The sequence below is a fragment of the Hemitrygon akajei genome, chromosome 10, assembly GCF_048418815.1.
Source record: "Hemitrygon akajei chromosome 10, sHemAka1.3, whole genome shotgun sequence".
Classification (NCBI taxonomy): domain Eukaryota; kingdom Metazoa; phylum Chordata; class Chondrichthyes; order Myliobatiformes; family Dasyatidae; genus Hemitrygon; species Hemitrygon akajei.
Genome location: NC_133133.1, coordinates 148,978,192 through 149,002,910, shown reverse-complemented (window position 1 = coordinate 149,002,910; position 24,719 = coordinate 148,978,192). Strand labels below are relative to the sequence as shown.

The following is a 24,719-nucleotide window of genomic DNA, read 5'->3' as shown; positions in this document are numbered from 1 at the left end:
TGAAATAAAAAACAGGGAGTGCTGCAATTAGTCAGCAAGTTAGACAGCAACTGTGATGAGAGAAATCAAACCAATCAGAACCAAAGAAGAGGACAGCTACCTGAAACTCCGTTCTTCTCGTTCTGCAGATGCTGCCTGACTTGCTGAGTGTTTATATGGTTTCGGGCAATTCTAACAATTCAACAACCTCTTCTTTTTATTGCAGCTTACTGTGCAGTAACATGTTTCCCTTCCTTTCACTGTCTCCAGCCGTGGGGTAGGGTATCTTACGGGCGTTGCCCCAGTTCCTCTACCGTGAAAGGATCGCAGCCTCTGCCGTGGCCAGAAGGGAGCAGTGGGGGGCGCCGGTTGCTCGCGGTAATGGCGCATGCGCAGCCGGGCGCCGTTGGCCGGCGGTGGACACGAGCCGCGCGCGCTGACAGGTCAGTGACAAACGTTCGATGGGAACAACAAAGGGCGGCGAGCGGCGGAGCGCGAGCGGCACTCGGAGGCCGGCCGCGCGGCCCGAGCGGCACCGCTGACCCGCTCGCTCGCTCGCCACCCTACCCCGTTGCAACCGGCCGCTCCCGGCAGGCGGCGGTCCCGCTTCCACTGCATTCCCCCTCAGATGTTGCAGTGTAACAGGCCGGGGACTGGGATTCACGGCACCGCGTACACTGACCACAAACTCGGCACCACACCAGTCCCGAGCAACGGCTCCACACACACGGGCTGCTAGAGCGCGGGTGTCTCTTACGGCAGCACAAATGCACCGATTCTGCACTGGCTGTCCCTGCAGCAACTCTTTCAGGCCTATGTTGACATCGACTCTTAGCATGGGCTGTGTTGCACTGATACGCTGCACGATCGATGCTGCAGCAACTCTCTCTGCAAGGCCAAGTTTACACTGACTGCAAGTTGTGTCCACGTTGACTTTGCACGAACTCTTTGCAAGGCCTTTATGTGCACGAGTCAGGAAGGGCTGTGCTTTCACTTTATTTACAGCTCTGCAAGGACTATGTTTCTTCCGACCCTGCGCAGCTTGTGCCAACTCTAACAGCATAGTCTGTGGTAGTTCGGTTGACTCTGCGAGGGATGTATTTCTATCAACTGTATAGCCTAGGCCTACGTTCTCTCCGCGAACTTTATTTACATCAAGTCCGCACGGGCTGTACTTGCACAATCTGTGTGAGCCGTATGGTACTGTCTGTAGGGGCTGTTTCTACACAAACTGCTCGGCCAATGTCTACTGACCTTTAATGCTCTTCACAGTGATTCGGTATGGACTACAACAACTCTGCACTGGCTGTATCTGCGTAATTCCGTATGGACAGTTCACAAATACGGCACCAATTGTAACTGTACTGATAGCATCAGATGTGTTTTCATCAAATTTGTATGAATGATGGCCACACTGATGCTATACAGCTTATACCAACTCTACAGTGTCTCTACACTGGCTCTGAGCGTGTTATAAACTGATTCTATGGCTATACCTATAATGCCTCTGCGTGGACTATTTTTACACTGTCTGCATTGACTCAGTACACATTGTGACTATATGGACTGTGTGAATATTGACTTGGCATGAACTCAGCTCATACTGTATCTATGCCAAAACTGCATGGCCTGTGTCCACACCAGCTAAACAGGCTGTATTCAAACTCTGCATAGGCAATAGGAACACTGAATCTGTACTGACTGGAGCCTACACCAACACTGCATGGATTGTACCCAAATGGACCTCAACAACAATGAACCTGCATGGATGGTTCAGATCTTGAACAGGCTCTGTTCGTATTGGCACTGATTCTCCACGAGCTTGTGACTATACTGACTTTCCACGATGTACATATGTGGCCACCAAACTCATCCCATGTTTGCTCTGTGTATGTTCTGTGCCATCTCTGCAGAGTCTGAATGGACTGAGCACCTCCTGAACCTCTTTTAGTAAGATTATCATTGGCTGAGTTTGATTTTTTTTTTGTGTGGGTATACTTTTGTTGATTGCTGTGATCTGCAGTCTGAAAAGCCACAATATAGCCCTAATATAATGTGGATTGCCAGACTGAATGAGTTTCTTGGTTTAATCTGCTCAGTATGTGCTAAGTAGTGGTTATTTTGTATAATATTATTTGTATACTTGCTGAGCTTCAACAGGCTAAATTTTTGCAAGCTTTGGAATGGGTACATCTAGGTGGTACTGGACCCACCAAGTCCCATTCTTCTCTCTCCTGCCAAGATCGGGTGGGAAAGTCTAGGGCTAAGGAATAAAGTGATACTGTAAGCCTTCAAGAGTGAAGTTGGAAAAGATTTCTGCACTCCATTTGTGATGAGAATTAGGAAACATCTTCTGAAAATGAGCTATCTTCTACTTGATCATCTGTTAATTTTATACATATGAGTGAAATATTACAGACAAAACAATCATTTAAAGAAATGGAAGTATCTGGTGTTAGGTCACAGATCAGTTATTGACTCTTGAATGTTGTTACTGGCCAGAGGTAAATGGTGTATTCCTGTTCTCATCAGTGCAGAAGGCAGTCTTCATGCACTGTTATCTCTGCTGTTATCCAAAGACTCATTCTTAGCTCTCCTATGTGTCAAAATCATTCAAAAACCCAGGTTCCCATGTGTGCTGACAGCACCCTGCTCTACCTTGTTGTCACCTCTCATGACCCCACCACAGTCTCTAAATTGTCATGCTGCTTATCTGACCTCTAATACTGGAAGAGCATTTTCTCTAAGAATTGGGAAGAATGGAGCCATTGCGTTTCATCCCTGTCACGAACTCTGTTCTTACGGACTGGTAATTGTGATGAACAGCATCTGACTATTTTCCAAATTTAACTTAGATGTGAATTTAATCTATTGCATCAGTGAAGACTGACTACTTACACTTGTGTGACATTATGTGACTCATCTCATTTCAGCTGATTTTGAAATCTCCATCCATGCCCTTGCCAGACATGACTATTGCTGTGCACTTCTGAGCAGCCTCCTTCATTCTACCCTCCATGCACTTGAGATTAACTAAAGCTTAGCCATCCATATTTCAACCCATAATAAGGCCCTTTCACCCACTATCTCTGGTGATCACTGATCCACATTGCAGTCTTCATTTTAAAATTCTCATCCGTGTTTTCAAGCCTTCCCTAGCTTTGTAAGCTTCAGATTTTAGATACCTGCATTTTCACCTCTTGATCTCCATTGAATTTAATCACTCCTTGGTCAGTGGCTTTGCCTTCATCTGGCAAAGCAATAAAGTCTAGTATTTCCTCTTTACACCTCTCTTCTCTTTTCCTCTCACTTCTTAAAATGTAGCTCTTTGACCAAGTAGACTGCCTTTAAAAAGTATTCACCCCCCCCCCCCATTGAAAGTTTTCATGTTTTGTTGTTTTACAACATTGAATCACAGTGGATTTAATTTGGCTTTTTTTTGACACTGATCAACAGAAAAAGACTTTGTGTCAAAGTGAACACAGGTCTCTACAAAGTGATCTAAATTAATTACAAATATACAACCACAAAATAATTGATTGCATAAGTCACTGTATAGTAGATGCACCATCAGCAGTAAGCTTTGCACATCTGGACACTGCAATTTTCCCCCCTTTATAAAACTGCTCAAGCTCTGTCAGATTGCATGGGGATTGTGAGTGAACAGCCCTTTTCAATTCCAGCCACAAATTCTCAATTGGATTGAGGTCTGGACTCTGACTTGGCCACTCCAGAACATTAATTTTGTTGTTTTTAAGACATTGCTATGTAGCTTTGGTTTTATGCTTGAGGTCATTATCTTGCTGGAAAACAAATATCCAAGTTGCAGTTGTCTTACAGTCTGCATCAGAATTTCCTTGTATTTTGCTGCATTCATTTCACCCTCTATCTTCACATGCCTTCCAGGGAAACTTCCCAGCATGATGCAGCCATCACCATACTTCACAGTAGGGATCGTGTGTTTTTGATGATGTGCAGTGTTTGGCTTATGCCAAACATGGTGTTTAGTCTGATGGCCAAAATGCTCAAGTTTGGTTTTATCAGACCTCAGAACGTTCTTCCAGCTGACTTCAGAGTCTCCCACATGCCTTCTGGCAAACTCTGACCAAGATTTCATGTGAGATTTTTTTCAACAGTGGCTTTCTCTTTGCCACTCTCCCATAAAGCTGCGACTGGTGAAGCACCCAGACAACTGTTGTTGTATGCACAGTCTCTCCCATCTCAGCCACTAAAGCTTGTAACTCCTCCCTAGTTGTCATAGGTCTCTTGGTGGCCTCAATCACTAGTCCCCTTCTTGCACAATCACTGTTTTTGAGGATGGCCTGCTCTAGGCAGATTTATAGCTGTGGCATATTCTTTCCATTTATTGGTGATTGACTTAAATGTACTCCATTTAAGTTACCTGGAAATGTTCTTGTATCCATCTCTTGACTTGTGCTTTTCAATAATCTTTTTACAGAGATACTTGGAGTGTTCTTTTGTCTTCATAGTGTAGTTTTTGCCAGGATACTGACTCACCAGCAACTGGACCTTCCTGATACAGGTGTATTTTTACTACAATCAATTGAAACACCTTGACTGCACACTGGTCTCTGAAAACATATCTAACTAATTAGCTGGGTTCTAAAACTAATTGGCTGCACTAGTGATGATTTGGTGTGTCATATTAAAGGGTGAATACTTACGCAATCAATTATTTTGTGTTTTATATTAACTTTGTACTAACTAACTTGATCACTTTGTAGAGTTCTGTTTTCATTTTGACACGAAAGAGTCTTTTTCTGTTGATCAGTGTCAAAAAAGTCAAATTAAATCCACTGTGATTCAGTGTTGTAAAACATGAAAACTTCTGGGGGGAGGGAGGTTGAATACTTTCTATAGGCACTGTATATGGTTATCTGTCCTAGTCATATTCACAATCAATTTTTGCTTAAAACTGCTTTGTAAAGTGCATTGCTACATTTTGCAGAAGAGTACCCTTGTTGGATCTGTGTTTGACTTGAATTTGCCGTGGGTGTGATTATGTGGGGATAGTGTGAGCAGAAATAGAGGGGATGTATTTGCATTGCACTAGACTGGGTTATGTGCATTGATATCCACACAGTTATAACTATAATTTCTGCTTATTTGTTATAATAGCTGATATTTTTCTGCTTTCTGCATTGGGAACAGATGGATGATTCAACCGTGAAAACCTTTTGGGACAGAGTAAGAAAGATTTATTCAGGTATATCCCTGTTTTTATTTTGGCATCAGAGAAAACTTTTTTTTACCTTCTCAAAGTGTGTACTCTGCTGAATTTTCTATTTGATATTTTTATTGATAACTCATTAAGTGAGTGAATATGCTAAATCACAGAGCTAAATCACAGGGGTTGAAAGGGATGTTATTTAAAGCTATGGGAAATGGACATGGAACAATTTTTGTGCATTTAGCTCATTTGACCCTGTTTTTGGACAAAGGAGTATTAAAAGTACTGAATTAGAATCAATACAATTCAAAAAGAGGATGCATTTTCTGGAATTTAATACTCAGCAAATGGATGCAGAAATACACTGTAGGAGCAGAAAACTGGTTTCATCCTGATCTATGATGTGGATGCAGTTGTTGTGCAAAAATTATAGTTGGCAAAACATCTCGTTACAAATGTAGGTTAATCTAATTTACTTAGAAGAATCAGAATCAAAATCCAGTTCAATATCACCAGCATATGTCGTGAAATTTGATAACTTTGTGGCAGCAATACTAGACATGGTAAGTACAGAAAGAAAATTGAATTACAGCAATTGTGTGTGTATATGTAAGTGTGTGTGTGTGTATGTGTATATATATATATATATATATAAAAAAAGCTAAATTAAATAAGAAGTGCAAAAATAGAAAAAAATAGTGAGGTAATGTTCATGGGTTCAATGTCCATTTAGAAATTGAACTGCAAAAAGAAAAAAACTGTTCCTTATCGCTGAGTGTGTGCCATCAGGCTTCTATACCTCCTTCCTGATTATAACAATGAGAAGAGGGCACGAGCTGGGTGGTGGGGATCCTTAATGATGGACGCTGCCTTTCTGAGGCACCACTCCTTGAAGCTTGAAGGCTAGTACCCAAGATGGAGCTGGCTAATTTTACAGCTCTGCAGCTTACTTCCATCCCCTGCACCCCCTCACCCCCCCCCATGCAGTCAATTATTATACTCTCCACAGTACATCTGTGGAAATTTGCGAGTGGTTTTGGTGACATACCAAATCTCTTTGAACTCCTAATGAAATATAGCTGCTGTCTTGCCTTCTTTATAGCTGAATGGAGAAGTTGGGACCAAGTTAGTAGAAAAAGATACTGTAAGTGCCTTGTTTTCTTCATCAGGTGTACCTAAGTACTGCTTCCTGGGTAATTTGATGGAGAGGAAGTGTCAGAGAAGGAATGTGGTTCATTTTAGACTGTGGTCACCAGTCACATGTTCATTCTGAATTTTTCAGCATGAATGACATCAACCTGAGTCCTGTGGGCATGGATCAACTGAGTGCTTCTTCTGTTAGCAGTAACTTGCCCGTAACCGCAAGTCACCTGGGCATGAGTTCACCCACTCACAACTCTCTCCCAACTCCAGGTAGGAAATGCTGGTCTAAACTTGGGATAATTCAGAGTAATGGCAAATATTTTCTACCATCTGTTGGACAGCAGTCAGTCTGTCCCCCGTGATGTTCAGTGAACTAATGAATACCAGACGTGGTTTCTTCCCTTGTATTGCCACTTATTTTTTTTGTATGATAATCTTACTAATTAAAGCCATTAAGTAAACAAGTTTGGCTCCTCTCAGCCTCTTTCCTTCCATTTCAATTCTGGAATTGGGATTTTGTGGGTAGTTGGCATCATTGTAGGATCGTAATGCTATTTCCTTAACTTAGTTTATGTCTTTTTGAGCCAGCATGATTTACTAGTCTTAAGCCAGTTTGCAGAATTGCAGCTGTGCAGTCAATTATCTCTCCATAATTTGTGTCAGGCCTTATTTGAGTGTCCAGTGTAAATTCCAGAGGTCCAGTGTAGATTTGATCCTCAGGCTCTTTGAACATGAGAAGCTAGTAGAGCCAAAAGAACTACATTAATCCATTTAGTTATTTAATTTGATACTAAAACACAAAGTGCCCCTTTGCTGACCAATTCATTTACAGTCGGATTCTGGAATGTGTATCTCTTTTACAAATTTGATAATCACCGGGTTTATGAAAAGTCTCTGGTCCAGTTGTTAAAATCCTGTGTTAGGGATGGTCATGATTCACAACAGTTCCAAGTAAGTTTCATGGTGGTGCTGAGAGAACAAAGACAAGGCCACTGTTTTCATAATGCATTGAGAAACTGAGAACCGCAAGCACTGTCAAAGCTGAATTAGCAAATCACCCACTGGAGCGTCTTTGCCTTTTACCCAAGACTGGATTGGATTGAAGATTATTAACTAGGTACAGGAATTTCACCTGTCCTTGAGTGTAGGGTAAGGGATTTAAGGAGGTCTCAGGTTCTCTCAAATCTTTAAGCTTTGAATGCTCCCCATTTAACCCCGTGACCAATAGGTGTGGATTGAGATATAAGAGATAAACTATGTTTGAAGAAACAGAAGGAAGGATCTAGAAACTAAACAGAAAATGCTGTAATTACTTAGCAGATCACTGAATCATAGAATTGTACAGCGCAGAAACAGATACTTCAGCCCACCATGTTCTACCTTACAGTCTCATTTACACATGTTATGTTTGGTGATTCAGTTGCTTGCTTAGATGCTTCTTAGGTCAGGCATATGTGAAGAGAATGTATTCTAACTGGGATCTATGGCTTCTGAATAATTTCAGTGTCATCATGTCCTCCAGAATTATGATCTGGATCATTATTTTGAAACTGAACATCCCAAATGCGTTTTATAAGATTCAGTGATTTCCCCCAGTAATTTGGAACTATTTCTGGGGTTCCATTCTCATTTGAATCAATGGCATGATGTCATCTCCTTTATTGTGGGGTATCACAGCAGTCAAGAGAAAAATTATTACAGATTGTGATAGCCATTTGTGGTAGGAAAGGAATTGTCGATGATTCTATCAGAACTCTGCATCAGGTCCTTTGAAGGCAGTGCATGCTGCCACGTATTTATAGTTAGCTTACTCTTGCTCGGGCGTGACATTTAGTTATGTTACGCTCCACATTAAGTGTTTAAATCACATTTGCTTGTTTTAATTAATTTCTTGGTCTTTCAATTGTAGGAATGCCAGTGGCAATACCAAACCTTAGTCCTTCCTTGGGCACTCTCCCGTCCGCCTTGTCGTTAATGCTTCCGATGAGCATTGGAGAACGTGGAGTAATGTGCAGCATTCCAGACCGGAATTATACTTTACCACCACCTCCTTATCCACACTTGGAGAACAGCTACTTCCGGCATATTTTACCGGGTAAGTGAAGACCTAACTGCAAAAGGGAAGCATTTAGCTTAAGATTACTTCTCATTTTGACAAGCTGTCAAGGTTAGACTGTGTTCCAGTGATTGATATTCTCAATACAGTTCTCCATGCCTGTTGTCCGTTAGCCCTGTCCTTTCAGGTGCACTGCTAACTCTCAACATCTGCCATACTTCTGTATGTTATTGTTTATCACTGGTGTGTGCTCTTCATATATATTTACAACCACTTTGTTATCCATCCATATTTCAGTGCTGTGTTTCACATTTTCATTTCACTTTTACAGTTTCTTTCACATCTCTTTCCCCTTTCTAAGCTGCCACTTTCACATTCCTTTCATTGTGCTGTTTCTCGCTGTGTTGAAGTCCCCCTTTTGTGAGTTTTCTGTAGAGTACTTAAAGATCAAATATATTGGAGAAAGTAATATCTCAATAAAACCCAGTAACTCATCTTGCTGGAGTCTTCAGTGTTCTCATGGGTCTGAAACAGGTCATACCTGCCAGAGCTATTACAGTGACTAACTGTACAAGAATGTTCATGAGACACAGGAACTATTTCCTTTGACTCCTCATCTAAGAACTCTGGAACAAGTAGTCCAGCTACTCCTGTGTCTCATGAACATTCTTGTACAGTTAGTCACTGTAATAGCTCTGGCAGGTATGACCTGTTTCAGACCCATGAGAACACTGAAGGCTCCAGCAAGATGAGTTACTGGGTTTTATTGAGATATTACTTTCTCCAATATATTTGATCTTTAAGTACTCTATAGTGAGATGCTGAAGATGTTCTATAGGTCAGTTGTGGAGAGCGCCCTCTTCTTTGTGGTGGCGTGTTGGGGAGGAAGCATTAAGAAGAGGGACGCCTCACGTCTTAATAAGCTGGTAAGGAAGGCGGGCTCTGTCGTGGGCAAAGTACTGGTGAGTTTAACATCGGTAGCTGAGCGAAGGGCGCTGAGTAGGCTACGGTCAATTATGGATAACTCTGAACATCCTCTACATAGCACCATCCAGAGACAGAGAAGCAGTTTCAGCGACAGGTTACTATCGATGCAATGCTCCTCAGACAGGATGAAGAGGTCAATACTCCCCAATGCCATTAGGCTTTACAATTCTACCACCAGGACTTAAGAACTTTTTAAAAGCTATTATTAATGCTTTTTGAGACGGTGATTTAGATGCATATCATTTTTTTTTTACTGAGTTAAGTATTGTATGTAATTAGTTTTGCTACAACAAGTGTATGGGACATTGGAAAAAAAGTTGAATTTCCCCATGGGGATGAATAAAGTATCTATCTATCTATCTATCTATCTAGAAAAACTCACAAAAGGAGGACTTCATTATGCAGGTGGATAGGGAAAATCAGGTTGGTGCTGGATTACAGGAGGGGGAGTATCTAGAGTGCCTATGAGGTGGCTTTTTGGAGTAACTCGCCGTAGAGCCCAGCAGAGGATCAGATATTCTGGATTGGGATGAACCAGGATTAGAGAGTTTAAGGTAAAAGAGGCAAATGATCATAATATGATCTAATTCACTCTGAATTTTGAGAAGAAAAAGCAAAATTCAGATATATCAGTATTACAGTGGAGTAAAGGGAATTACAGAGGCATGACAGCTAGGTTGGCTAGAATTGATTGGAAAAGAACACTGGCAGGGAAGGCAGCAGAGCAGCAATGGGTGGTGTTTCTGGAAACAACTTGGAAGGCACAGGTTATATACATCCTAAAAAGGAAAAAATATTCTAAAGGAAAGATGACACCACCATGGCCAACATAAAACCAAAGAGAGGGTATTTAATGGAGCAAAAATTAGTGGGAAGTTAGAGGATTGGGAAGCTTTTAAAAACCAATAGAAAGCAACTAAAAATGGTATTAAGAAGGTAAAGATGGAAGTTATTAAGAAGGTAAGCTAGCCAGTAATATTAATGATACCAGAAGTGTCTTCAGATACATAAAGTGTAAACGAGAGGCGAGAGTGGATACCAGACCACTGGAAACAATGCTGGAGAGGTAGTAATGGGGGACAATGAAATGGCGGACGACCTGAATAACTATTTTGCATCGGTCTTCACGGTGGAAGACACTAGCAGTGTGGGGGAAGTTCCAAGTGTCAGGGGGCATGAAATATGTGAAGTTACCATAACTAGAGGGAAGGTTCTTGGGAAACTGAAAGGTCTGAAGGGAGATAAGTCACCTGGACCAGATGGTGTACACACTAGAATTCTGAAAGAGGGCAGCTGAAGAGATTGGCGGCATTAGTAACAATCTTTCAAGAATCAATAGATTCTGGAATGATTTGGAAGACGAAATTTGCAAATATTACTCCACTCTTCAAGAGGGAGAAAGGCAGAGGAAAGAGAACTATAGGCCAGTTAGTTTGAGCTCGGTGGTTTGGAAGTGTTGGAGTTAATTACTAAGGATGAAGTCTCTGGAAACTTAGAGGCACATTATAAAATAGGCTGTAGTCAGCATGATTTCCTCAAGAGAAAATCTTGCCTGACAAATCTGTTGGAATTCTTTGAAGAAATAACGAGCAGGATAGACAAAGGAGAACTGGTTGATGTTGGGTACTTGGATTTTCAGAAGGCCTTTGATGAGGTGCCACACATGAGGTTGCTTAGCAAGCTACGAGCCCATGGTATTACAGAAAAGATTCTAGCATGGATAAAGTAGTGGCTGATTGGCAGGAGCCAAGTGTGGGAATAAAGGGAGCCTTTTCTGACTGGCTGCCGATGACTAGTGGTGTTCCACAGGGGTCTGTATTGAGACCGATTCTTTTTACGTTATATGTCAGTGATTTGGATGATGGAATTGATGGTTTTGTTGCAAAATTTTCAGATGATATGAAGATGGGCGGAGGGACTGGTAGTTTTGAGGAAGTAGAGAAGCTACAGAAGGACTTGGACAGTTTGGAAATGGGCAGATGGAATACAATATAGGGAAGTGTATGGTCATGTACTTTGGGAGAAGAAATGAAAAGGGTGACTATTTTCTAAATGTAGAGAAAATACAAAATGCAGAGGCACAAAGGGACTAAAGGTTCATTTTCAGGTTGAGTTTGTGGTGAGGAAGGCAAATATAAAAGCGATGGTGTAATGTTCAGACTTTATAAAGCACTGGTGAGGCTTCACTTGGAGTGTTGTGAGCAGGTGTGGGCCACTTATCTCAGAAAGGATTTACTGAAACTGGAGAGGGTTCAAAGGAGGTTCATGAAAATAATTCCAGAATAGACTGGCTTTTCATTTGAAGAGGAACTGATGGCTCTGGGCCTGTATTCGCAAGAAGAATGAGGGGTGACCTCATTGAGACCTATCAAATGGTGAAAGGCCTTGATAGAGTGGATGTGGAGACTATGTTTACTCTGGTGGGAGTGTCTAAGACCAGAGGTCACAGCCTCAGAATATAGGGGCATCCTTTTAGAATGGAGGTGCGGAGGAATTTCTTTAACCGGAGAGTAGTGAATCTGTGGGATTCTTTACCACAGGCTGCTGTGGAGGCCAAGTCTTTATGTATATTTAAGGCAGAGGTTGATAGATTTTTGATTTGTCAGGGCATGAAAGGATATGGATTGGGTCAGCCATGATGAAATGGTGGAACAGACTCAATGGGTCAAATGGCCTAATTCTGCTCCTGTACCTTATGGTCTTATCTTAGGCACATGAATAACAAGCATTTCAAATTACTTTCCACTTTTCTGTTTTCACGCAGAAATTCTGTTCCTATCAATTCCACTTTGTTTACTTAAATGTTTAGTGGGGAGACATAGATTGATCTGAAATGAATGTTTTTCGCTTTCCCACTAGTTTAAATTTGTATCCTTCTTGCAGGTATTTTGTCCTATTTGGCTGACCGACCACCTCCCCAATACATTCACCCCACAGCGATCAGTGTAGATGGCAGCCCTGGACTGTCTGTCTCCAGCAACCCACCTAGCCTGGATCATTATGAATCCAGTGGTGGAGTGAGTTTGGAGTCTGGCATCGTCTCAATTGACTCAAGACAAGTAGGAACTCATAGTTCCCAAAATCTGCACCAGAACAGCAACCCAGAGGTCCCATTGGATGCCAGTATCTCTATGGAAACAGTTTCCAGAGTAAACAGCCCCATCTCAGCGGAGGGAATGAGTGAAGAGATGACAATAAGTGGGGTCACAGGAGAGCCACAGACATTGCCCTCTGGGTCTAGAAGCCATGAAACAATAACTGTGGAATCAGTGCAGAATAACTTGGAGCCAGAGGCAGTAGTAGGACAGAATACAGTGATTCCAATTCATGCAAACTCTCTGGAGTTGCCAGTTGTCATGGAACCAGAGCCAATGACTGGCCGGGTAAACAACATGTCTGAGAATTCTTTGACTGACTCCATCCATCCTGCCGCACTGAACCCAAACCCAGGAGGAGTGGCTCTTCCTTCCTCTCACTCCTTATCTTCACTCGAGCCGGTACCTCTACACGGATCCAGCCTTGGACTGGACACAGTCTCTGTTTCCACCATTACAACCGATGTCTCCATGAGTTCCAACCAGGTTGATGTGTCTGCAGAAAACCTTACATTTGTGTCAGGATCTCTGCAGATAGAGGACTCCAGTTCCAATAAAGAAAACCTCACGGATTCTTTCACAATCTGTAAGTTTTTTTGTCAGCGTCATTGTTTGTGAAATTAAATGGCTATGGAAATTGTAATGTGCTTCAAATGTTACACTGACATGCTGCTCCAGAGGTTCTCATTCCACCTTAGTGTGAGATTTCCTGACTGCTATGCTCTGTGAACTATTGAAGTGTGATAGAATGAACCTGTGAGTATAAAAACATTTTGCTCACAAGATCCTGCTAATGCAGAGAGCAAAGTACCTACTTAAAGAAGGAGCTGCTTGGAAGGAAATAATGGCCAGGCTCCTGCCGTGTGTTGCTCATTTGTGCAGAACGATTGTGTGCAAGCAGGAACAAAATGTGCATTGTTTACCACTTAACATCACTGAACGCCCAGTACCCTCTGTGCTTTTTGCACACCATATGCACAGAGGAACAAGAGCAAAAACCTAGACAGAAGTACATGATTGTAAGCCTGAAGTTATTGAAAACTCTGCTGTCGATTCCCTATGTCCCGTTCATTCATTGCCACAGTGCTTGCAAGACCAATGCTGGCTCCTGAAGAAGCAACACCTAATTTTGGTATTAGGACTCTTGTTTACAAATCCCATCATCATCTTGTCCCTTGCTGTGTTATTTTCTGCAGCCACCTAACCTCAAAGATCTTTCTTCTCCATTGATTTGGGGTCACTTACTTATTCCAGAATTAATTGTTGCATCATTGACATCCAGCTGCCAAGATGCCAGTTCTGTAATAACTCTACCTCTTTTAAGATATAACTTCTATGGTTGTGTTTTTGATTATCTGCTGTAATATTCCCCATGTGGTATGGTATTGATAACACATTCATGGATAGCCATCGTTTCAGTATTATTTTCAATTTATTTATTTTTATTTAGAGATACAGCATAGTAACAGGCCCTTCTGGCTCAGCAAGCCCATGCTGCCCAATTACACTCATGTGACCAATTAACCTACTAAGCAGTCTGCCTTTAGCTGGCTGGTGGTGTATTGGCGTCCCACCAGAGCAAGGCTAGTTGTCCTGGGTTCGAATCTGGCTAGCTCCTTGCACACTTTACATATGTAGTTGGTTGTGCGCCGAGCTAGCAACTCAGCCTTGTTTAAAAAAAACATGCAATAAATGCTAAAGAAATGGCAAGGTTGCCACCCGATGCGCCAGAAGGCGCGGAAAGGCACACAACAATAGTATGTTTTTGGGATGTGGGCGGAAACCCATGCAATCACAAGGAGAACATACAAATCCTTTACAAGCAGTGGCAGGAATTGAACCAGGGTTGCTGGCAGTGTTAAATGTTACATGAACTACTGCATTATGATATTAAAGGTGGTAAAAGTTGATTTTGTTATTGGTTTGTCTTGCTAGGTCACAGGTTGGTTGTGACTATGGCTTTGGGAGCTGGCTGCATTATCCAAAAGCTTTTAATAGGGTCGCTTGAATGTGTGGTTTTGGTGTAACTCTCCTTCTTCCTGTTCTTCAGGGTGTACTCTGTGTGATCGGGCTTACCCCACAGACTGTCCCGAACATGGAGCCATGACTTTCATTCCAGACACTCCAGTTAACAGCCGAGCCAGACTCTCGATTCCAAGGCAGCTGACCCTCAGGCAGTCCATTACTGGGGAAGATGTTGGTGTGTGGGAGGTTTTGTTTCATTATCTGTAAAATAAGATTCTTCTGGGATTTTGTGGTAAAAATTATTTTTTAGGCTGGTATAGGATATAGTAATGGTCTTGCAAGTAGATATGTTAATAACATGGCATTCATACACTATTAGGAACTCAGTGGGCCAGGCAGCATCTAGGAAAAGAGCACAGTCAATGTTTTGGGCCGACACCCTTTGGCCCAAAATGTCGACTGTACTCTTTTCCTAGATGCTGCCTGACCTGCTGAATTCCTCCAGCATTTTGTGGGTGTTGCTTGGATTTCCAGCATCTACAGATTTTCTCTTACTCATACGCTGTTGTTTATTTTAGTTTGAGAGTATTGCACTTACGTTTTTCATGAAAATTAAACTCTGGTCCTTTTAACAGCATCATTTAAAAATGCATCCACTTAACCTACCTCTAGTATATGTTAAATCTATTGGTTAATTTATAAAACATCCTCTAAATCAGCCATTATTCCACACCAATACCAGCTGGTTTATATATTCTCCTGCTTTCCATCCTTCTCAGTCCTGGCTAATCTTCAGTTATTTCATTGTTCTATAAATCTACGTCCTATATTTTTATCTATCCTAGAATTATAAATTATAATGTGCTTCAGTTGTTTAATTGGCTTGCTGATTCCAGCTTAGTCCAAGCCCCCTTGGCAGTGATGTTCTATCATAGACCAAAGTGTCATGTGTCATAGAAGGGCCTTGCACTCCAAACCTGTTATAAAAGTGTTTTGTTCAAAAGATCCATCAGGACCAGCAGAAAACTTTATTGTTAACACTGTTCGATCATGCTGATTGTCTTAATTTAAATCTTTATTTGTTGTCTTAAAGGACAGATTGATTGAATTAATGAGATTGGCCCATCACACTGACTGAATCTCGCTGAAATTGACCCTGTACACAGACTTTTTCATTAAGATGGCTCTAGAATTTGCATAACTCACAGAAATATTTTAAGATAAAACTTTGTTTTAATTATTGTTGCAAGGTTGTTCAGTCAGAAATATATACCTTAAAATACAAAATGTAAGCATTGAAGTACAAAAAAAAACAAAATGTGCATTAAAAAGTAATAGTGCAAAATACAGATGTGAAATGAAACCATATACTTAGGAGGAGGAATTGTAGAGTCTTATAGCCACAGGGAGAAAGGATCTCCTGTGGCATTCAGTTGTGCACTTAGGTAGAATCAAACTGTTAGTAAAGGTTCTCCTCTGTTTGTCCAGTATGCCATGGAGGGGGTGAGAGGGATTGTCCATAATGCTCCGTAGCTTCTGCAGCATCCTCCCCTCAGACACGACCACCAGGGAATCCAGTTCCAAACTGTTAATTTGAGAAATTGATTTCCCTGGCACATTGACAGTGTTTCACTGAGATTTCCCAAGGGTACTGACTGTGTCTGTTCACAGAACTTGACCTGGAGATTAGACTGTGACTCACTGATTTGCACCTTGCCCATTCACTGCACTTGCTGTAATACTCAGACAATTCACTAAAATAATCACCATTTGATTACTCCAACAGCCTCTGACTAAATTACTGAGACTGTATCAGCAAACTGTTTAGGTTAGTTAGTTGCGGAGTGCTGAATGTGTTTTATATCGTTTGTCCCAGCTGACTCATTGTACCTGATCTTTGGTAGGTGTGTGGAGTCAAGAAGCAATCCCTGTACGCACCTGTTTTGGACCTTTGATTGGACAGCAGATTAACCTGATGGAAATCACTGACTGGTCAAGTAAAAGCAGCACCAATATCTGGAAAGTTAGTATGACTGAAATATACCACGAAAACAAATCTTTGTTCTTGATTGCATTTTAAAAGCTTGGTGCTGAAAGATTAGAGCAATATATCCTTTTGTCTGAAATAAGCTACTGATCAATTGGGAATCAATGTGACTAATCAAATTTCAGATTAATAATTAAAATTGTATTAACAAATGGTGTCATTGGATGTGCCCTTGATTTGTACAATGTGTGTAATTTTTCTTGTCCATTAGGTAACTTACCTAGGAAAAAGAGTTCAAGAAGACAGGAGAGCTAGTCAAGTAAAAAGCAATCATTCTGAACAACAGCATAACATTAATGAACAAAGTAAATAAAATGCTTAGTTCTTAGGTCAGAGATAAAATAGGAAATGTAGGAAACTTATAGGAGGTCAAGCAGCTTCTATATCGAAACACAAAGAGGCATCTTTCAGGCTGATGACCGGTAACTCTTCTCTCTCCTTGTCCAACTTGCAAAGTATGTCCAGAATTTTCAAAGGTACATATAATGTCAGAGAAATGTGTACAATATGCGTACTGAAGTGCTTTTCCTTCACAACCTTACACAAAATTTAATTTCAAATTTCCAATATCTGTTTTCTTTTCAGATATCTAACAACCTTAATATATTATATTTTTTAGCCTTGAATGAAGCCCAGATGGGCTCCTTTTAGACCGGCATTTTGAGTACTGCATGTACGAAGGCAAAAGGGAAACAGAAAATAGCTAAAAAGGCTAATCCTAGTCTCAGAGGATATGGATACATGTACTATAATGGTCAAGGGAACAAACCTGCATAAAGCAAGATTATAACTGAAGTCAGAAGCATTGACATATAAGTGCTATCTCAAATGGTCACACAGGGACTGTGATTGGGTGGACAGATCAGCGTTTTTAATGTGATTTTGACTTGTCAACAATGATTAAATAGATGAGCTGAATGAATGTGCACAAAGTTCTGAGTTTAGATGGTGCTGTATCCTCTGATAAATGTAGTAATATAGTTAAGTTTATGTATTATGCTTGATTGTTCTGAATCTGAATCTCATTTTTTTGCTACACTTGGGTAAGATTTTGTTAAAGTCTAATTTGTCCTTGCACAGTCCATTGAAAAGGTCCTGCATGCTCTGCCATTTATTTGTTTTTTAATCCAGATATTTCGCAATTATGTTCTGGAATTCCAAATAGTCACAGCAGATGAGAACATCTGTAACTGGATGATGTTTGTGCACAGAGCCAGGTGAGTTAATTTGAGCCAGGCATATGGATTGTAAGGATGTGAGCTGCGTTACGCTCAAAGGATAATACACTGGCTAGGCTATGGCAGCCTTGAGTTAAACTCCAGTGCTTGAATATTCTTGCTCTTCTATTAAAATTGTTTCTGACATCAGAAAATGATATGGAAAAATTACCCATTTGTAACTGTATGTTCAGGATAACGGTTTACAAAAATGGGAAGACTATCAAAAAAATTAAAACTATTCAGTGATATAATGTATAAATGTATTGTGGGTGTAAACATTGAAACATTATCATTAGTTACTGCATGTCTTTTAGGACTCGTGAGGAGCAAAATTTGGTGGCTTATCCTCATAATGGGAAGATTTATTTCTGTACATCCAGGGAGATTCCCCCTGACCATGAACTACTCTTTTACTACAGTAGGGATTACTCAAGGCAACTGGGTGAGACTTCCATTTCCTTTGAGTTAGATTTATATTTGTCAATTATTTTGGGTATTTTGACAAACGATTTTAACATTTTTATGGCTGTTTAACCTCTGTTCACTCCCGTCACAAATTTAAGTTTCATGATACAGTTAAATAATGACAATGATAATTCAAAATCTTAAACAAAGCTGGAACATCTCTGGGAGCTGCCCTATCTACCTGGCTATCCTGTGTTCAAGTGGTCAGGGAGTTAGGTGTTTGTTTTAGAACATCTGAAATGAAAACTTTATTGGCACTGCATTCACCCCGTTGATCACAGTAAACATAAAGAAAATCAAAACATTCAGTATATAATAACAATTGCTAATGCTCATTGTTTTATGGGTAACAGGTCAACTGCCTGAATACACTGAAATTTAAGAATCCAATTTAAAGTTATTAAACTAGAGATTAAAATTAGGAAGAATGTGATATGTCCTGCAAGTTTTTAAAATACTTTTCTGTATTTTTAAAATTTTTCTTCAATTTGCAAATTTTTTTCTTGTTTGTCTATCATCAATTATTCTCTGATTTAATACATACAAAAGCTGGGAAACTTATCTGAAGTAGGATAATTTTTAATGTTATATATATCTACTGTGCAAATAAAGTTTCCCATTTCACAATTATTTCCCTGTAAGTGCAGAATACACATGCCTTTGAAAACGAACAAGTAGTCTGTCTAATGAGGACTGAAATTAGGCACCAGAAAATGGGTCAGCCAGTACTGCTGCTGCCTTGTAGCTCCAGCAGCCCTGGTTCAGTCCTTACTTTTAGTGATCTCAGTGGAGCCTGCATTCTTTGTGTGTCTATGTGAGTTTCCCCTTAATGTTCGAGCTTCCTCCCAGATGTGCTGGTTAATATGGTGAGGGAGGGGGAAAAAGAAATATTGCAGGGAAATAAATTGGGGAATGGGTTTGATGCAGCTGCTCTGAGAGCTGACCATGGACCTGAGGGGGCCAAATGACCACCTTTAGTAAGAAAATGAATTACTGAAGTCAAAATTACATCATAAAGCACCACATTGTATTATGGAGGAAACTTTGAGCTACTGGTCCACGATACATTGGTACCTTTAATTAAGATTACTATAACAACAAATCCTTGCTTTCCCTGTTTCCTACATAAGATGACAAAAGGCACTTATGGTTCTACTCTGAAATATATTCACTGACTTTAAGGAATGGAATGTGTACATTTATTTTGTTGAAGGGGTTCCTGAGCATCCGGATGTGCACATGTGTCATTGTGGGAAGGCTTATGGGACGTATAGTGAACTGAAGTTGCATCTAAGCAGCCATGGACAGAATCGGGAGAGGAAGTGGAAGTGCTCCATCTGCCCAAGAGCTTTTACCTCCTCTACCAAACTGAATGTTCATATGATGGGGCACATGGGGATGAAGCCACACAAATGTGAATTCTGCAGCAAGGCTTTCAGTGATCCCAGCAACCTGCGAACCCATCTCAAAATCCACACAGGTATTTTACCTATTTGCAACTGAGCTATTTACTAAATTTTTCTTTGGGCTGTACAGCTTGTTAGGGATTTTTTTTTCTTAGCATTTTCTGTGTGCTTAGTAAAATCTGGGAAGTTATTGAGCATTTTTTAAAGACAATATTCATTTCTGTCCAGCTTCTTCAGCTGGGAACTAAATTACTTTTTTGTGTCTAGATGTAAAATTCTGCTCCATATTGAGAATAGAAATCAGCTGTCAGATGTTGGAAATGAATATTAGCTATCGAAACCATTTGCACAGTTACAAGTTTGACATAACTGCAACTTTCTGGAGTTCATTATGTGATATTGCAACACGGATAGTTGATATATGTGATTTCACTTTCAATTTTTTTTTATTGATTTAAAAGAATAAGGATACAAGTCAGAGGAGAAGTTATCTTAAATACATATTTCAATAAAAGTACAAACAAAAAAACACTACACTGTCAAAATCATGTATAGTATAATATTGAGCTAATATTAAAAAAAGAACAACTCCTCTTAACAATTCATAGAAAAAAGACTCAAAATATGTGATTGCTTTGAGCACACAGTCTGTGCTGACACTACAACAATGCATTGTTGGTGTTGCTGTGCAGTTACCTGTTTTGATGGCTCAAATGGAATTTAAAAGGTTCTTTACTATTAATAAAGGATGAGACACGGTTCTAATGCTTTGACCACCATTTCCCTCTGAACTAACATCATAATCACCAAATATGCTTACAACAGTTGTATAGATAGCTACAGAACTATTGTGCAATTTATTGTTGATATTCTAGGTTCTGAAAAATATAAGGCACAATAACTTATTTTAACACTGAAAATATTCCAAGACATAAATTTTACAAATGCAATAATGTTGAGTGCAAAATGGAGATATTAAAAATGGTAACTAAAATTCATCTGATGAAACAAGTATTTGATGAGGGTCACAAAGGAGATGAGACAGTTATAGGGAGGACATTGCAGAAACCAGGATTCAGCAGTGGAAGAAACGTACAAGAAATAAAATGTCAAAAGAATAGATGAGTTATACTGGTGAGTGGGGTTAGAAAGGCTGGAAGTTTCACTAACCGGGATGGTAAAGGGTATTCAGGTGCTTAAGCACTAAAGAGAATTATATTTAAGGCCCTGGTAAAGTAGGTCTCACTATAATTCAGCAAGGTTGGTGTCAATATACAAACTGGACCAGACCAATACTAGGTGGTAGATCAGGCTGAGTTTAAGCTTGGAAGCAGAGACCAGCCAGATGAATGGATTAGTTAAGTCTTAATCAACCACACAATGGAAAAATGTTTCAGCATCCAAATAAGAATTCTTTCCTTAAAACTGAATATAAATGGATAACAATGAAAATACATGCACTGCAATGAAGTGTCTGAACAAATTTAAATAATTTACCTTTTTACCAGGTCAGAAAAACTATCGCTGTGAAATGTGTGACAAGTCCTTTACGCAGAAGGCTCACCTGGCCTCGCACATGATTATCCACACAGGAGAGAAGAACCTGAAGTGTGATTACTGTGAAAAAATGTTCATGCGGAGGCAAGATCTCCGTCAACATGTGGTGACCCATACACAGTAGGTTATCATTTGTGGAAGACCTATCTTATTTTTCTTTAAAGAACGCCATAGGATCTTCCTTGTCAATTAAGTATACAGATGCAGTTTAATATCTCATCAAAAGGCAGCAGCTATGAAAATTCAATATTCCTTTAACATGCACTTAAAGGTCAGCTTATATGCTCATCTCCAGAATGAGGCTTGGATACAGAGCTTCTGACTCTGAGCCAAGATAGGTCGTTACCCTAGGATCATCTTGCATGGTTGAATCAAAAGGCAACAGATTGCAAAGGTTTTAAATATTAGCTTTATTTGTCACATGTACATCGAAACATAGAGTGAAATGCAACACTTGCATCATCATTTGTGATGTATTGGGGCAGCCCTCCTGTGTTGCCTTGCTTCCGGTGCCTACATAGCATGCCTACAACTTCCAAACCTTAATGCATACGTCTTTGTTTTGGGATGTGGGAGGAAACCGGAGCACCTGGAGGATGGTCATGGGAAGAAGATACAAACTACAGACTACGGCAGGAATTGAACACCAATTTTCCGATTGCTGCACTGTAAAGCAATGCACTAACCACGCTACTTGGGGGTCATATAGGAATACTACTCAAATCTAAGTTACCCATGCAAGTTGATAGTAGCTTCCAGCAATTCAGATGCCTCTGGATGATAGTAGGCTTCTTTGACTTTTGTTGCAGGTTAGAACTGAGATGTATTTCTTTGGAATTACATTTGTGCATGACATTCATTCAAAAGCACTGAATTTTATTGAAAATTTTTAACCTAGTCTTCACATTTCCATGTAGAGAGCGACAGATCAAGTGTCCAAATTGTGACAAACTCTTCTGGAGGACAACCCACTTAAAGAAACATCTGAATTCTCATGAAGGAAGAAGGGATTTCATTTGTGAAAAGTGTTCAAAAGCATTCTTAACAAAGTATCATTTGACTAGACACCTTAAAATTTGCAAAGGCTCCAAGACATGCCTGCCCATACAAGATCTAGAGGAAGAGGATGATGATGAAGTAGATAGTGAAGAAGAATTGTTACAGGCCGGCAGTGGGACTTGCCGTTTAACCAATGAAGATTACACCACAGAAGACAGTTCTCAATAATACAAGTACTGCAAATTACTTTAGTGATTGTCCCAACAAGATGCATGAAGCATAGCTGGGGATAGAACTTTGAAAATACGTGTGCCCTTCTAAGCAGAAACCTGTTCTTGAATTTATTGCCGTTTTCATTGCTGTAAGAGGTTAATGGCTGCTCAGATTTCAGTGTTGTAAATGATTGGCATAATGGAATCTAGAATCCAACTTTTTTACTTGGATCAAATGCAAGATTGTCACGCCATATGGAGCAACAGGAAATGTTGCAATAATAATGTAACAATGGTGGGCAGCTTGAAAGTCTGCATCTGAGCATCTGTTTGCTCCATATTCACTAGCATGTTAAGTGAGATTCTAAAATGAGGACTTCCCATTCACAGTTTAAACATCAAAATTTTATAAAATATTTTGCCAATCCTATCCCATATAAATAATATAGTGAATCATACAGCTCATTGACAAATGATTGAAGACAGCTCGGTGACAGTATTTTGCCTTATTGACTGAGTAGCTATTTACCAACTTATAACATCTTGTTTCCAATTAATACCAATGTCCAGAAAAAGTGAAGTTTCATCAACATGCAATGTAAATTGCAAACTTTTAACACTGCTTCAAGGTATTAAATGTATTAGCTGAGATTGTTTGTTTCCCCTAGACTGCATAGTCCAGTGTAATAAAACTCAGCAGAGGACAGTTATGCCTGTATACACTTACAGCTTTGTCAAGAACTAATAATATTACAAAAATTAATTTATCTTCAAAACTTTTCCATGTAGACTAGATGCAAACATACACAAAAGTAACTGATAGGACGAAGACACATGTTTTCTGCTGTTCTGTAATTAAAAAGCAAAGCTCAGACTTTTAACTCTGGCTCTCAGCTTTGGGTAGCCACCACATACCTCTTTGTGATACTGGAATGATTTTTAAATGTTTTTTGTACAATAACAGGTAAAGCTATGGATAAACAGATAAAAGGTTGTTAGCCAGAATGTATATTGTTGACATCTGCACCTATGTATATTTGTAAATGTTTGTAACATTATCCTTTACATTCCAATTAAACTGTAATATATAAAATATTAATTGAAGTGATAGTATTGTTCATGCTACAGGCAAAAGATATAATGTAGAATTTCAACTTTGGGTTCAGAAGCTGATTAATCCAAACAAAATATTCAGTTTATATGATGAAGTTGTTGCTTTCTATACACTTTAACAGATTTCAGTTTCTCGGGTAATTTGCAAACTGCTGTATCAAGTCTTGATTTTATATATTTTGTGATTGTGTGTAATATTGTAGTTGCTCCTAGAGAGTTCAGAGCTAAATAATTCAAAATTGAAGTAGCAATAAGAAAGCTGAGCTCACAACTGATAATGTAATGAAGTAGCATGGGATTTGTCTACTCATCTAATTTCATGCTCTTCAGTAACCAGAAATATTAAAATCTTATACAGGTACCTCAGCTGGTACTCTCTACTTCATGAGCCTAATCCAAACTGACTAAAATTTAAACACGCCTTTGGTTAGACTCATGAAACATTGTTAAAGTGCTTTTTCAGAGACTCCTAGCCAAAATTGGAGTTTTTAGAATTGAAATGAAATTTGGTGAAACTGATTTGAGTGGCCTGAAGCAGAACAAACAGGGGAAAGATCCAAAATGGCAGCATGAATAATTGTGCCATTATGCATCTGTGTTGGGAACCCTACTACTCGATGAAATATTTAAATCTACTCAGCTTTTTTTCTCCAGTCCTGCTGATGGGTTTTGGCCCAAAACGTCGATTGTACTCTTTTCCTAGACGCTGCATAGCCTGCTGAGTTCCTCCAGCATTTTCTGTGTGTTGCTTGGATTTCCAGCATCCGCAGATTTTCTCGTTCGTTTTTTAGTTTGATGACCATTTATTGGAACTGAGTGAAGTTAGCAACCAAGAATATTTTAAATTGCAGAAAAGGGGATGGGAGGGCATAACTATCCTGACTGTGCCCTCTCTCATAACACCTCCTGTAAGGAAACCATTAAATTTTCTTAATTTGTCTAGCAGTGGTATTTTTTTACACTTGCGCTTCCAAGATGTTGTTGACAACACTTTTCAGCTGTGTTCCATTTTATTTTTCAGAATTCTGCTCTCATTGCTTTTGTCTTATATTTCATCCATCAGTCTCCACATTTCAATGGTTATGCTCTGTAATTTCTATCACTGGGCAAATCATTCCCTCCCATATCATCATTCTTTCACCTCAACTAACAAACACTCCCTTCTCATGACACCACAGCAGATAGTAAGTCTCTCTTTTTACTTCCCCTTCTGGAAGTATCAAATTACACAATATTTTAATAGATTAAGTAAATAGGCAAAATCTTCAAAGGGATTTGACCATT

General features: G+C 39.8%; 1 protein-coding gene across 6 annotated transcripts; it reads left to right on the top strand.

Annotated features, from left to right (window-relative positions):
• Window positions 1-333: 333 nt before the first annotated feature.
• Window positions 334-23,417, top strand: prdm4 (PR domain containing 4). Of its 6 annotated transcripts, XM_073059344.1 has the most exons (13): window positions 432-1,929; window positions 4,439-4,522; window positions 5,152-5,206; window positions 6,453-6,583; window positions 8,223-8,408; window positions 12,240-13,037; window positions 14,502-14,651; window positions 16,321-16,439; window positions 17,595-17,680; window positions 17,998-18,125; window positions 19,362-19,628; window positions 21,063-21,231; window positions 22,029-23,417. In XM_073059344.1, exons 4-13 carry the CDS (start codon window positions 6,454-6,456, stop codon window positions 22,336-22,338), a joined length of 2,343 nt encoding a protein of 780 aa, XP_072915445.1. In that variant the 5' UTR covers window positions 432-1,929; window positions 4,439-4,522; window positions 5,152-5,206; window position 6,453; the 3' UTR covers window positions 22,339-23,417. The 6 variants fall into 6 exon arrangements, with proteins under 6 accessions (XP_072915442.1, XP_072915444.1, XP_072915445.1 ...); XM_073059341.1 differs by lacking the exons at window positions 432-1,929; window positions 4,439-4,522 and adding an exon at window positions 334-422; XM_073059343.1 differs by lacking the exons at window positions 432-1,929; window positions 4,439-4,522 and adding an exon at window positions 393-422 and having other exon boundaries at window positions 5,119-5,206.
• Window positions 23,418-24,719: the final 1,302 nt, after the last annotated feature.

Excerpts from the sequence above, each read along its gene's own strand:
- prdm4 (XM_073059341.1), top strand. The coding sequence starts at position 6,454 with ATGAATGACATCAACCTGAGTCCTGTGGGCATGGATCAACTGAGTGCT. Across the intron at positions 19,629-21,062 it reads CCATCTCAAAATCCACACAG|GTCAGAAAAACTATCGCTGT; the intron begins GTATTTTACCTA and ends CCTTTTTACCAG. Across the intron at positions 21,232-22,028 it reads CATGTGGTGACCCATACACA|AGAGCGACAGATCAAGTGTC; the intron begins GTAGGTTATCAT and ends ATTTCCATGTAG.